Source organism: Oncorhynchus mykiss, chromosome 18 (assembly GCF_057628025.1).
Source record: "Oncorhynchus mykiss isolate SJ-2025 chromosome 18, ASM5762802v1, whole genome shotgun sequence".
Lineage (NCBI taxonomy): Eukaryota > Metazoa > Chordata > Actinopteri > Salmoniformes > Salmonidae > Oncorhynchus > Oncorhynchus mykiss.
The window spans coordinates 19,333,980-19,347,599 of NC_143039.1; the positions used below are offsets into that span (position 1 = coordinate 19,333,980).

General features: G+C 43.0%; 1 protein-coding gene across 1 annotated transcript; it reads left to right on the plus strand.

The window, feature by feature from the left end:
* The first annotated feature begins 26 nt into the window (after positions 1 to 26).
* On the plus strand, positions 27 to 13,512 carry LOC118936677 (thiamine transporter 1). Its single transcript, XM_090207616.1, has 6 exons — positions 27 to 300; positions 827 to 1,390; positions 1,759 to 2,005; positions 2,208 to 2,400; positions 11,474 to 11,615; positions 11,744 to 13,512. The coding sequence occupies exons 1-6, from the start codon at positions 154 to 156 to the stop codon at positions 11,933 to 11,935; spliced, it is 1,485 nt and encodes a 494-aa protein (XP_090063742.1). The 5' UTR covers positions 27 to 153; the 3' UTR covers positions 11,936 to 13,512.
* The last annotated feature ends 108 nt before the right edge of the window (positions 13,513 to 13,620 follow it).

Consider the following 13,620-nt stretch of genomic DNA (forward strand, 5'->3'; position numbering starts at 1 on the left):
TATTTTGTTGCCATAGACGAACCCCCCTCTTGGCTCTCATTTAATTGGCCGAAGGTTCTGTCGTCATTTTACTGCGACGCACAATATTTTCACTTGGTTTTCCATATTGCTGTCAGATCAACTCTAGCGACAGTGGTGCGTGGAGGTCATGTTATGGTGTGCTTTTTTTGGGTTGACATGTCTCAACTATATCCCACGATCTTACTTTGTGTTTATGGATTCTTCTCTAATCTCCGACCTTCTGAGCCTTTCTTAACTGCGTTTTTGATGGGACCTGATAAAAACCTTACTGAAACAGAGGTAAGTGGAAGGACGAGCATTAGCTTCTTGTTCGTTGTGCAAAAAGCAACTACATTTAATTCTACAAAATAATGTGAATATTTGTAACGTTAATGCAATCATGCAATGGTATTTTTTTTTTTTAATTTCTTTATCATCAATATAACGTTACAACAAAGAGAACCGTTGGCTCTTCTGTAACTTTATCTTACTAACATTGTTTCTGTGTCCTCGTGCTAATCCAGTTTGACTACAATCCTTGAAATATTTTCTTAATAGCACCACTAGCTCATGTGGTCTCAAATCCTTTGAAAAAAAAATCTCAAATCCGAAAATAATTGCTTTTCCCTTGTGGCACCAATGAAGAAAGGTAGCCTAGTTAACTAATATGGAGGTTACTTATTGCTTTGTAAGAGCTAAACAGGCAGCAACCTTGAATATTAGCCTTACATCACATTTTCGTCCATTGGAAGCGTTTATCTTTTTTGTCCTTAGGAGTGAATTACAATAACATGGCTGACTTTGTCTACATATCCTCTGTCCACAGCTTGTAAATGAAATCTACCCAATATGGACCTATTCCTACCTCGTGCTACTCTTCCCAGTCTTTCTGGCCACGGACTACCTGTGTTACAAGCCTGTGCTGATCCTGCAGGCGGTGAGCTTGGTAGTGACCTACTTTATGCTGGTGAAGGCCCAGGGCGTGCTGGCCATGCAGCTTCTGGAGTTGTTCTTTGGCCTCGCCACTGCCACAGACATAGCCTACTACTCTTACATCTACAGTGTGGTGGAGCCGGCCCAGTACCAGAGAGTCACTGGTTACTGTCGTAGTATTACGTTACTGGGCTCCGCTGCTGGCTCGCTGGCTGGGCAGCTGCTAGTGTCTGTGGCTCAGATCCCGCTGCTCTACCTCTGTATTATCACATTGGTGTCGGCCGTCTTGGCCTTCGTGGCGCCCTGGTTTTTGCCCATGCCCAGCAAGAGCTTGTTCTTCCATAAGCGCCAGGGGACAGAGGGGGAGAAGCCGGTGCATCAGAACAGCAGGGTTCCCATGGATGAAGCAGAGGACCCTGAGAGCAAAGTACCTCTGAAGATTGATGAGGTCACCATGGTGAGCCTCTTTTTTTTTTTTCTTCTTTTTTTTTGGTGTATGATGTTTTTATTGTTATTGGTAAGACAGGTCACTATGGCCTCTTTGAAAGACTGAGTAATGTTGTTGTTGAACCATGTAGCTCTGTGAGTTAAAACCATTCATTGTTGTTTATTAATTGATGTCATGCAACTCTGCTGTCCCAAATTGAAAGACACTAGATTGACACCATTGAATGTTGCAATACTAGAGCATTTACGAAAAAGGCTTTGAACTTAAACCTTGCTTCATCACTCACTTTCAGGAAGCAGTTTTTTTTCAGAGCATTTGAGTCCGTTGATTCTTACGCAAGTTCTTACTCAACTCTGTGTACAATTTTCTTCACTCAGGTCGTGACGGCCAGTGATGGGGGTGGAGCTAGCAGTGGCTTAGTGGACGTGTTAAGGATCCTATGGGAAGACTTCCTGCAGTGCTACTCATGCCCTGCCCTCCTGGCTTGGTCGGTGTGGTGGGCCCTCTCTACGTGTGGCTACTTCCAGTTGGTCAACTATGTTCAGGCCCTGTGGGAGAAAGTCCTGCCTTCCCAGGAGTTTGAGATCTACAATGGATACGTGGAGACAGTCTCCACCTTGTTAGGTAAAGTTGATGATGAAGTACCGTTTCAGAGGAGTTAGAACCTGAGAAGATACTACTTGAACTGATTACAGAATAGTCTTGCGTTACCATACTTCCAAGTCAGCCTGGAAGCAGAATCTAATCAAATAAGAATGCACATTTTAATTTCAATGCATGTTCTGTTTGTCTGCTGACTGATCACGCCCCTGGTGTCTATGCTTAGGTGCGTTAGCAGCCTTCGGGGTGGGCTCCATCAAGGTCCCCTGGGCAGTCTGGGGAGAGCTGGCTCTCTGCATCTTCTCAGTGGTCATGGCTGTGGCTGTGTACCTCATGGACACCATCAGGAACATCTGGGTGTGCTACACCTCCTATGTGGTCTTCAGAGCCACCTACATGCTGCTGATAACCATCGCTACGTGAGTAGGACAGACAGACATCCTGACCTACAGTACATGATATAACCATCGCTACGTGATTAGGACAGACAGACATCCTGACCTACAGTACATGATATAACCATCGCTACGTGATTAGGACAGACATCCTGACCTACAGTACATGATATAACCATCGCTACGTGATTAGGACAGACAGACATCCTGACCTACAGTACATGATATAACCATCGCTACGTGATTAGGACAGACATCCTGACCTACAGTACATGATATAACCATCGCTATGTGATTAGGACAGACATCCTGACCTACAGTACATGATATAACCATCGCTACGTGATTAGGACAGACATCCTGACCTACAGTACATGATATAACCATCGCTACGTGATTAGGACAGACATCCTGACCTACAGTACATGATATAACCATCGCTACGTGATTAGGACAGACATCCTGACCTACAGTACATGATATAACCATCGCTACGTGATTAGGACAGACATCCTGACCTACAGTACATGATATACCCATCGCTACGTGATTAGGACAGACATCCTGACCTACAGTACATGATATAACCATCGCTACGTGATTAGGACAGACCGACATCCTGACCTACAGAACATGATATAACCATCGCTACGTGATTAGGACAGACAGACATCCTGACCTACAGTACATGATATAACCATCGCTATGTGATTAGGACAGACATCCTGACCTACAGTACATGATATAACCATCGCTACGTGATTAGGACAGACATCCTGACCTACAGTACATGATATAACCATCGCTACGTGATTAGGACAGACATCCTGACCTACAGTACATGATATAACCATCGCTACGTGATTAGGACAGACATCCTGACCTACAGTACATGATATAACCATCGCTACGTGATTAGGACAGACAGACATCCTGACCTACAGTACATGATATAACCATCGCTACGTGATTAGGACAGACATCCTGACCTACAGTACATGATATAACCATCGCTATGTGATTAGGACAGACATCCTGACCTACAGTACATGATATACCCATCGCTACGTGATTAGGACAGACAGACATCCTGACCTACAGTACATGATATAACCATCGCTACGTGATTAGGACAGACATCCTGACCTACAGTACATGATATAACCATCGCTACGTGATTAGGACAGACATCCTGACCTACAGTACATGATATAACCATCGCTACGTGATTAGGACAGACATCCTGACCTACAGTACATGATATAACCATCGCTACGTGATTAGGACAGACAGACATCCTGACCTACAGTACATGATATAACCATCGCTACGTGATTAGGACAGACAGACACCCTGACCTACAGTACATGATATAACCATCGCTACGTGATTAGGACAGACAGACATCCTGACCTACAGTACATGATATAACCATCGCTACGTGATTAGGACAGACATCCTGACCTACAGTACATGATATAACCATCGCTACGTGATTAGGACAGACAGACATCCTGACCTACAGAACATGATATAACCATCGCTACGTGATTAGGACAGACAGACATCCTGACCTACAGTACATGATATAACCATCGCTACGTGATTAGGACAGACAGACATCCTGACCTACAGTACATGATATAACCATCGCTACGTGAATAGGACAGACAGACATCCTGACCTACAGTACATGATATACCCATCGCTACGTGATTAGGACAGACACCCTGACCTACAGTACATGATATAACCATCGCTACGTGAATAGGACAGACAGACATCCTGACCTACAGTACATGATATACCCATCGCTACGTGATTAGGACAGACAGACATCCTGACCTACAGTACATGATATAACCATCGCTACGTGATTAGGACAGACATCCTGACCTACAGTACATGATATAACCATCGCTATGTGATTAGGACAGACATCCTGACCTACAGTACATGATATAACCATCGCTACGTGATTAGGACAGACATCCTGACCTACAGTACATGATATAACCATCGCTATGTGATTAGGACAGACATCCTGACCTACAGTACATGATATAACTATCGCTACGTGATTAGGACAGACATCCTGACCTACAGTACATGATATAACCATCGCTATGTGATTAGGACAGACATCCTGACCTACAGTACATGATATAACCATCGCTATGTGATTAGGACAGACATCCTGACCTACAGTACATGATATAACCATCGCTACGTGATTAGGACAGACAGACATCCTGACCTACAGTACATGATATAACCATCGCTACGTGATTAGGACAGACAGACATCCTGACCTACAGTACATGATATAACCATCGCTACGTGATTAGGACAGACAGACACCCTGACCTACAGTACATGATATAACCATCGCTATGTGATTAGGACAGACATCCTGACCTACAGTACATGATATAACCATCGCTACGTGATTAGGACAGACAGACATCCTGACCTACAGTACATGATATAACCATCGCTACGTGATTAGGACAGACAGACATCCTGACCTACAGTACATGATATAACCATCGCTACGTGATTAGGACAGACATCCTGACCTACAGTACATGATATAACCATCGCTACGTGATTAGGACAGACATCCTGACCTACAGTACATGATATAACCATCGCTACGTGATTAGGACAGACATCCTGACCTACAGTACATGATATAACCATCGCTACGTGATTAGGACAGACATCCTGACCTACAGTACATGATATACCCATCGCTACGTGATTAGGACAGACAGACATCCTGACCTACAGTACATGATATAACCATCGCTACGTGATTAGGACAGACATCCTGACCTACAGTACATGATATAACCATCGCTACGTGATTAGGACAGACAGACATCCTGACCTACAGAACATGATATAACCATCGCTACGTGATTAGGACAGACAGACATCCTGACCTACAGTACATGATATAACCATCGCTACGTGATTAGGACAGACATCCTGACCTACAGTACATGATATAACCATCGCTACGTGATTAGGACAGACACCCTGACCTACAGTACATGATATAACCATCGCTACGTGAATAGGACAGACAGACATCCTGACCTACAGTACATGATATACCCATCGCTACGTGATTAGGACAGACAGACATCCTGACCTACAGTACATGATATAACCATCGCTACGTGATTAGGACAGACATCCTGACCTACAGTACATGATATAACCATCGCTACGTGATTAGGACAGACATCCTGACCTACAGTACATGATATAACCATCGCTATGTGATTAGGACAGACATCCTGACCTACAGTACATGATATAACCATCGCTACGTGATTAGGACAGACATCCTGACCTACAGAACATGATATAACCATCGCTACGTGATTAGGACAGACACCCTGACCTACAGTACATGATATAACCATCGCTACGTGATTAGGACAGACAGACATCCTGACCTACAGTACATGATATAACCATCGCTACGTGATTAGGACAGACAGACATCCTGACCTACAGTACATGATATAACCATCGCTACGTGATTAGGACAGACAGACACCCTGACCTACAGTACATGATATAACCATCGCTATGTGATTAGGACAGACATCCTGACCTACAGTACATGATATAACCATCGCTACGTGATTAGGACAGACAGACATCCTGACCTACAGTACATGATATAACCATCGCTATGTGATTAGGACAGACAGACACCCTGACCTACAGTACATGATATAACCATCGCTATGTGATTAGGACAGACATCCTGACCTACAGTACATGATATAACCATCGCTACGTGATTAGGACAGACAGACATCCTGACCTACAGTACATGATATAACCATCGCTATGTGATTAGGACAGACAGACACCCTGACCTACAGTACATGATATAACCATCGCTACGTGATTAGGACAGACAGACATCCTGACCTACAGTACATGATATAACCATCGCTACGTGATTAGGACAGACAGACATCCTGACCTACAGTACATGATATAACCATCGCTATGTGATTAGGACAGACATCCTGACCTACAGTACATGATATAACCATCGCTACGTGATTAGGACAGACATCCTGACCTACAGTACATGATATAACCATCGCTACGTGATTAGGACAGACATCCTGACCTACAGTACATGATATACCCATCGCTACGTGATTAGGACAGACAGACATCCTGACCTACAGTACATGATATAACCATCGCTACGTGATTAGGACAGACATCCTGACCTACAGTACATGATATACCCATCGCTACGTGATTAGGACAGACAGACATCCTGACCTACAGTACATGATATAACCATCGCTACGTGATTAGGACAGACATCCTGACCTACAGTACATGATATAACCATCGCTACGTGATTAGGACAGACAGACATCCTGACCTACAGTACATGATATAACCATCGCTACGTGATTAGGACAGACAGACATCCTGACCTACAGTACATGATATAACCATCGCTACGTGATTAGGACAGACATCCTGACCTACAGTACATGATATAACCATCGCTATGTGATTAGGACAGACAGACATCCTGACCTACAGAACATGATATAACCATCGCTACGTGATTAGGACAGACACCCTGACCTACAGTACATGATATAACCATCGCTATGTGATTAGGACAGACATCCTGACCTACAGTACATGATATAACCATCGCTACGTGATTAGGACAGACAGACATCCTGACCTACAGAACATGATATAACCATCGCTACGTGATTAGGACAGACAGACATCCTGACCTACAGTACATGATATAACCATCGCTACGTGATTAGGACAGACAGACATCCTGACCTACAGTACATGATATAACCATCGCTACGTGATTAGGACAGACAGACATCCTGACCTACAGTACATGATATAACCATCGCTATGTGATTAGGACAGACACCCTGACCTACAGTACATGATATAACCATCGCTACGTGATTAGGACAGACAGACATCCTGACCTACAGAACATGATATAACCATCGCTACGTGATTAGGACAGACAGACATCCTGACCTACAGTACATGATATAACCATCGCTATGTGATTAGGACAGACATCCTGACCTACAGTACATGATATAACCATCGCTACGTGATTAGGACAGACAGACATCCTGACCTACAGTACATGATATAACCATATAACCGTGATTAGGACAGACATCCTGACCTACAGTACATGATATAACCATCGCTATGTGATTAGGACAGACAGACATCCTGACCTACAGTACATGATATAACCATCGCTACGTGATTAGGACAGACATCCTGACCTACAGTACATGATATAACCATCGCTACGTGATTAGGACAGACAGACACCCTGACCTACAGTACATGATATAACCATCGCTACGTGATTAGGACAGACATCCTGACCTACAGTACATGATATAACCATCGCTATGTGATTAGGACAGACAGACATCCTGACCTACAGTACATGATATAACCATCGCTACGTGATTAGGACAGACATCCTGACCTACAGTACATGATATAACCATCGCTACGTGATTAGGACAGACAGACATCCTGACCTACAGTACATGATATAACCATCGCTACGTGATTAGGACAGACAGACATCCTGACCTACAGTACATGATATAACCATCGCTATGTGATTAGGACAGACAGACACCCTGACCTACAGAACATGATATAACCATCGCTACGTGATTAGGACAGACAGACATCCTGACCTACAGTACATGATATAACCATCGCTACGTGATTAGGACAGACACCCTGACCTACAGTACATGATATAACCATCGCTACGTGATTAGGACAGACATCCTGACCTACAGTACATGATATAACCATCGCTACGTGAATAGGACAGACACCCTGACCTACAGTACATGATATAACCATCGCTACGTGATTAGGACAGACAGACATCCTGACCTACAGTACATGATATAACCATCGCTACGTGATTAGGACAGACAGACATCCTGACCTACAGTACATGATATAACCATCGCTACGTGATTAGGACAGACATCCTGACCTACAGTACATGATATAACCATCGCTACGTGATTAGGACAGACAGACATCCTGACCTACAGTACATGATATAACCATCGCTACGTGATTAGGACAGACAGACATCCTGACCTACAGTACATGATATAACCATCGCTACGTGATTAGGACAGACAGACATCCTGACCTACAGTACATGATATAACCATCGCTACGTGATTAGGACAGACATCCTGACCTACAGTACATGATATAACCATCGCTACGTGATTAGGACAGACATCCTGACCTACAGTACATGATATAACCATCGCTACGTGATTAGGACAGACATCCTGACCTACAGAACATGATATAACCATCGCTACGTGATTAGGACAGACAGACACCCTGACCTACAGTACATGATATAACCATCGCTACGTGATTAGGACAGACAGACATCCTGACCTACAGTACATGATATAACCATCGCTACGTGATTAGGACAGACAGACATCCTGACCTACAGTACATGATATAACCATCGCTACGTGATTAGGACAGACAGACACCCTGACCTACAGTACATGATATAACCATCGCTACGTGATTAGGACAGACATCCTGACCTACAGTACATGATATAACCATCGCTATGTGATTAGGACAGACATCCTGACCTACAGTACATGATATAACCATCGCTACGTGATTAGGACAGACATCCTGACCTACAGAACATGATATAACCATCGCTACGTGATTAGGACAGACATCCTGACCTACAGTACATGATATAACCATCGCTACGTGATTAGGACAGACAGACATCCTGACCTACAGTACATGATATAACCATCGCTATGTGATTAGGACAGACATCCTGACCTACAGTACATGATATAACCATCGCTACGTGATTAGGACAGACAGACATCCTGACCTACAGTACATGATATAACCATCGCTATGTGATTAGGACAGACATCCTGACCTACAGTACATGATATAACCATCGCTACGTGATTAGGACAGACAGACATCCTGACCTACAGTACATGATATAACCATCGCTACGTGATTAGGACAGACAGACACCCTGACCTACAGTACATGATATAACCATCGCTACGTGATTAGGACAGACATCCTGACCTACAGTACATGATATAACCATCGCTACGTGATTAGGACAGACAGACATCCTGACCTACAGTACATGATATAACCATCGCTACGTGATTAGGACAGACAGACACCCTGACCTACAGTACATGATATAACCATCGCTACGTGATTAGGACAGACATCCTGACCTACAGTACATGATATAACCATCGCTACGTGATTAGGACAGACAGACATCCTGACCTACAGTACATGATATAACCATCGCTACGTGATTAGGACAGACATCCTGACCTACAGTACATGATATAACCATCGCTACGTGATTAGGACAGACACCCTGACCTACAGTACATGATATAACCATCGCTACGTGATTAGGACAGACATCCTGACCTACAGTACATGATATAACCATCGCTACGTGATTAGGACAGACATCCTGACCTACAGTACATGATATAACCATCGCTACGTGATTAGGACAGACAGACATCCTGACCTACAGTACATGATATAACCATCGCTACGTGATTAGGACAGACATCCTGACCTACAGTACATGATATAACCATCGCTACGTGATTAGGACAGACAGACATCCTGACCTACAGTACATGATATAACCATCGCTATGTGATTAGGACAGACATCCTGACCTACAGTACATGATATAACCATCGCTATGTGATTAGGACAGACAGACATCCTGACCTACAGTACATGATATACCCATCGCTACGTGATTAGGACAGACAGACACCCTGACCTACAGTACATGATATAACCATCGCTACGTGATTAGGACAGACAGACATCCTGACCTACAGAACATGATATAACCATCGCTACGTGATTAGGACAGACATCCTGACCTACAGTACATGATATAACCATCGCTACGTGATTAGGACAGACAGACATCCTGACCTACAGTACATGATATAACCATCGCTACGTGATTAGGACAGACATCCTGACCTACAGTACATGATATAACCATCGCTACGTGATTAGGACAGACAGACATCCTGACCTACAGAACATGATATAACCATCGCTACGTGATTAGGACAGACATCCTGACCTACAGTACATGATATAACCATCGCTACGTGATTAGGACAGACATCCTGACCTACAGTACATGATATAACCATCGCTACGTGATTAGGACAGACAGACATCCTGACCTACAGTACATGATATAACCATCGCTACGTGATTAGGACAGACAGACATCCTGACCTACAGTACATGATATAACCATCGCTACGTGATTAGGACAGACATCCTGACCTACAGTACATGATATAACCATCGCTACGTGATTAGGACAGACAGACATCCTGACCTACAGTACATGATATAACCATCGCTACGTGATTAGGACAGACAGACATCCTGACCTACAGTACATGATATAACCATCGCTACGTGATTAGGACAGACACCCTGACCTACAGTACATGATATAACCATCGCTACGTGATTAGGACAGACATCCTGACCTACAGTACATGATATAACCATCGCTACGTGATTAGGACAGACATCCTGACCTACAGTACATGATATAACCATCGCTACGTGATTAGGACAGACAGACATCCTGACCTACAGTACATGATATAACCATCGCTACGTGATTAGGACAGACATCCTGACCTACAGTACATGATATAACCATATAACCGTGATTAGGACAGACATCCCCTGAAACCATATGATGTCCAGGGACTTAAAGTTTCTTAGTAATGTTTTGACTCAATTGTATCATTGCTGTAGGCTTCTATTGTAGCTAGCTGTCTACCTATGACATATCTTAACTGTGTATTCAGTTTCATATTTCTACTGTGTATTCAAACTCCACTTTTTATGTTTTAAATTCTATTTCTAAAGACAATCTTTTGTGCTCCACCAGGTTTCAGATTGCTGCCAACCTGAGTATGCAGCGATATGCCTTAGTGTTTGGAGTGAACACTTTCATTGCCCTGCTGCTTCAGACTCTGCTTACTGTTGTGGTAGTGGACTCTGTCGGGCTGGGCCTGGACATTTTCCCACAGGTAACTTGTCTAAAGACAATACTATCCATGATGTTTGGATGTAAATTATGTTTTGCTTTTAAAGAGTCGTATTACTGTTACAACACTGATGAAGCTTGATAAATATTTTCTCTCTCTCCGTCTCACAGTTTCTCATATACGCCAGCTACTTCGCTGTGATCGCAGTGATCTTCCTCATGGCCGGGCTGTACAAGCTGGTGTTGAGGAGAAGATCCCAGCCAGCGGCCCAGCCTCAGACTGATAGTGGAGAGACTGAGTCAGACTGCCTTAGCAGAGACTCTCCTCCCCTCAACGAGCTGCAGCAGATCACAGGGACATGACTACCTGTTTATGGTGCAGTACTACAAAGAGGAACACGTCAGGACCAGTGTTGGACCCAATTCCACTTAAACTCAGTCAATTCAGGATGATTTGAAATGGAATTGACCCCAACCGGGGTCATCACACCATGCAAGTGTGTTGTACGCCTTCGCTTGCTCAAGCACATGGTTCATGGATTGGGTGCAGGCCTAAAAACACTTGCAGAGTGTAACATTTTAATGTTTCTATGATAGCCTTATGGGTTTAATGAAAATGTGTAGTTTGCCTATATTTAGGCTTTGTTTGTGATTTCCAATTCTTTTGTCACACAAAAGCTTTATTTGTGGTGTATGTTGCATAATGGTCGTCGGCCTGCTATCTGATTTTCACACTTTAAATCCCTGTCTTAACTACCAAAGGCAGTCAACGGATAAGCAATACATGTTACATTCTGAACTGCTAGAAATATGTTATGAATTGTTAGAGTTCAATTGTTGCAAGAATAGCTTTTTATCAAATGTACCCACAAGCATCGACTCAAATGTCGCAAAGATTTCATTGATCAGCAGTAGATTGTCAAGTGTCTTAAGATAAATATGGCCATACATTCATGGGTCAAAAATGAAAAGCATATGTAAGTGATTGACATGGAGTTGGAGGCCATATTTACAGTATATTATTGGATTATATTCACTGGCCTTGAATGTAGGTCTACTACTGAAGTGGTTCAACTATACTGTATTAATACAAATTAGCTTCTTCTTTTTTACTATCGATACAAATCCCAGTAGTTGAAAGGCTGAGCGCTGTAGCAGATGACTGAAGGGGATGATTATGTACTGAGAGCTGATTCAGTGTTGTCTGGTGGTCACTGAAAGACCAAAAGCACCTACAGTACATGTCAAAATCAAATCAAATTTTATTTGTCACATACACATGGTTAGCAGATGTTAATGCGAGTGTAGCGAAATGCTTGTACATGTTCTAACTTACCGGTTACACAATGTGCTGCCTCTGTTACAAGAGCATCCCCTAAAATAGTCAAAAGATTAGCCTCGTTCTGTTTTCTTCAGTCATAATGAGAATCATGTTGGTAACATATTTATGTCATGATACTAAGGCCTGGATTCAATCAGATCAAGTGTTAACCGCTGTTAGCTGACACCCGCTAATCAAGGTGTAGATGACATCTCACATTCCAGTGTTCTAACTTGTAAACGACTGCATAGGACTTCTCTTTAACGGGACTCCATGCAGCAAATGGCGAGGTCCGCTTTAGGTGTTATGCTGGGAGCAGCTTGTAGATTTGACAGCTCTAAAACATTTCCACCTCCGACACCGCCAAAACAACCGCTATGCAGATGTCTGCTAAAGCAGTTCCACCTCCGACACCGCCAAAACAACCGCTATGCAGATGGTATGATTGAACAGAGCACCTAATTATAGTAGGCATTTTAAGAAACAATTCATGTTTATTTTATATTTTAACAATATGTTCATTTTGACTTCACCGTCACTACATTCTCTCTTCAGTCTTCCCTGTTTTTGTTCTTATGTGTAATGTTTTTCAATAAACAAATAGTTTTGTAGTATAAAATGTTTACAAATGTGAGACATTTGTTTCTTCTTTCTGAATACAAACATTTGTGCTCACGTCACCCAGCATGCATCATAATATCAGTATGTATTTAAAACAACTCAAGTG

Coding starts and splice junctions, on each gene's coding strand:
- LOC118936677 (XM_090207616.1), top strand. CDS start 154: ATGGTGTGCTTTTTTTGGGTTGACATGTCTCAACTATATCCCACGATC. Junction 1,391..1,758: donor AGATTGATGAGGTCACCATG/GTGAGCCTCTTT, acceptor TTCTTCACTCAG/GTCGTGACGGCCAGTGATGG. Junction 2,401..11,473: donor CTGCTGATAACCATCGCTAC/GTGAGTAGGACA, acceptor GTGCTCCACCAG/GTTTCAGATTGCTGCCAACC.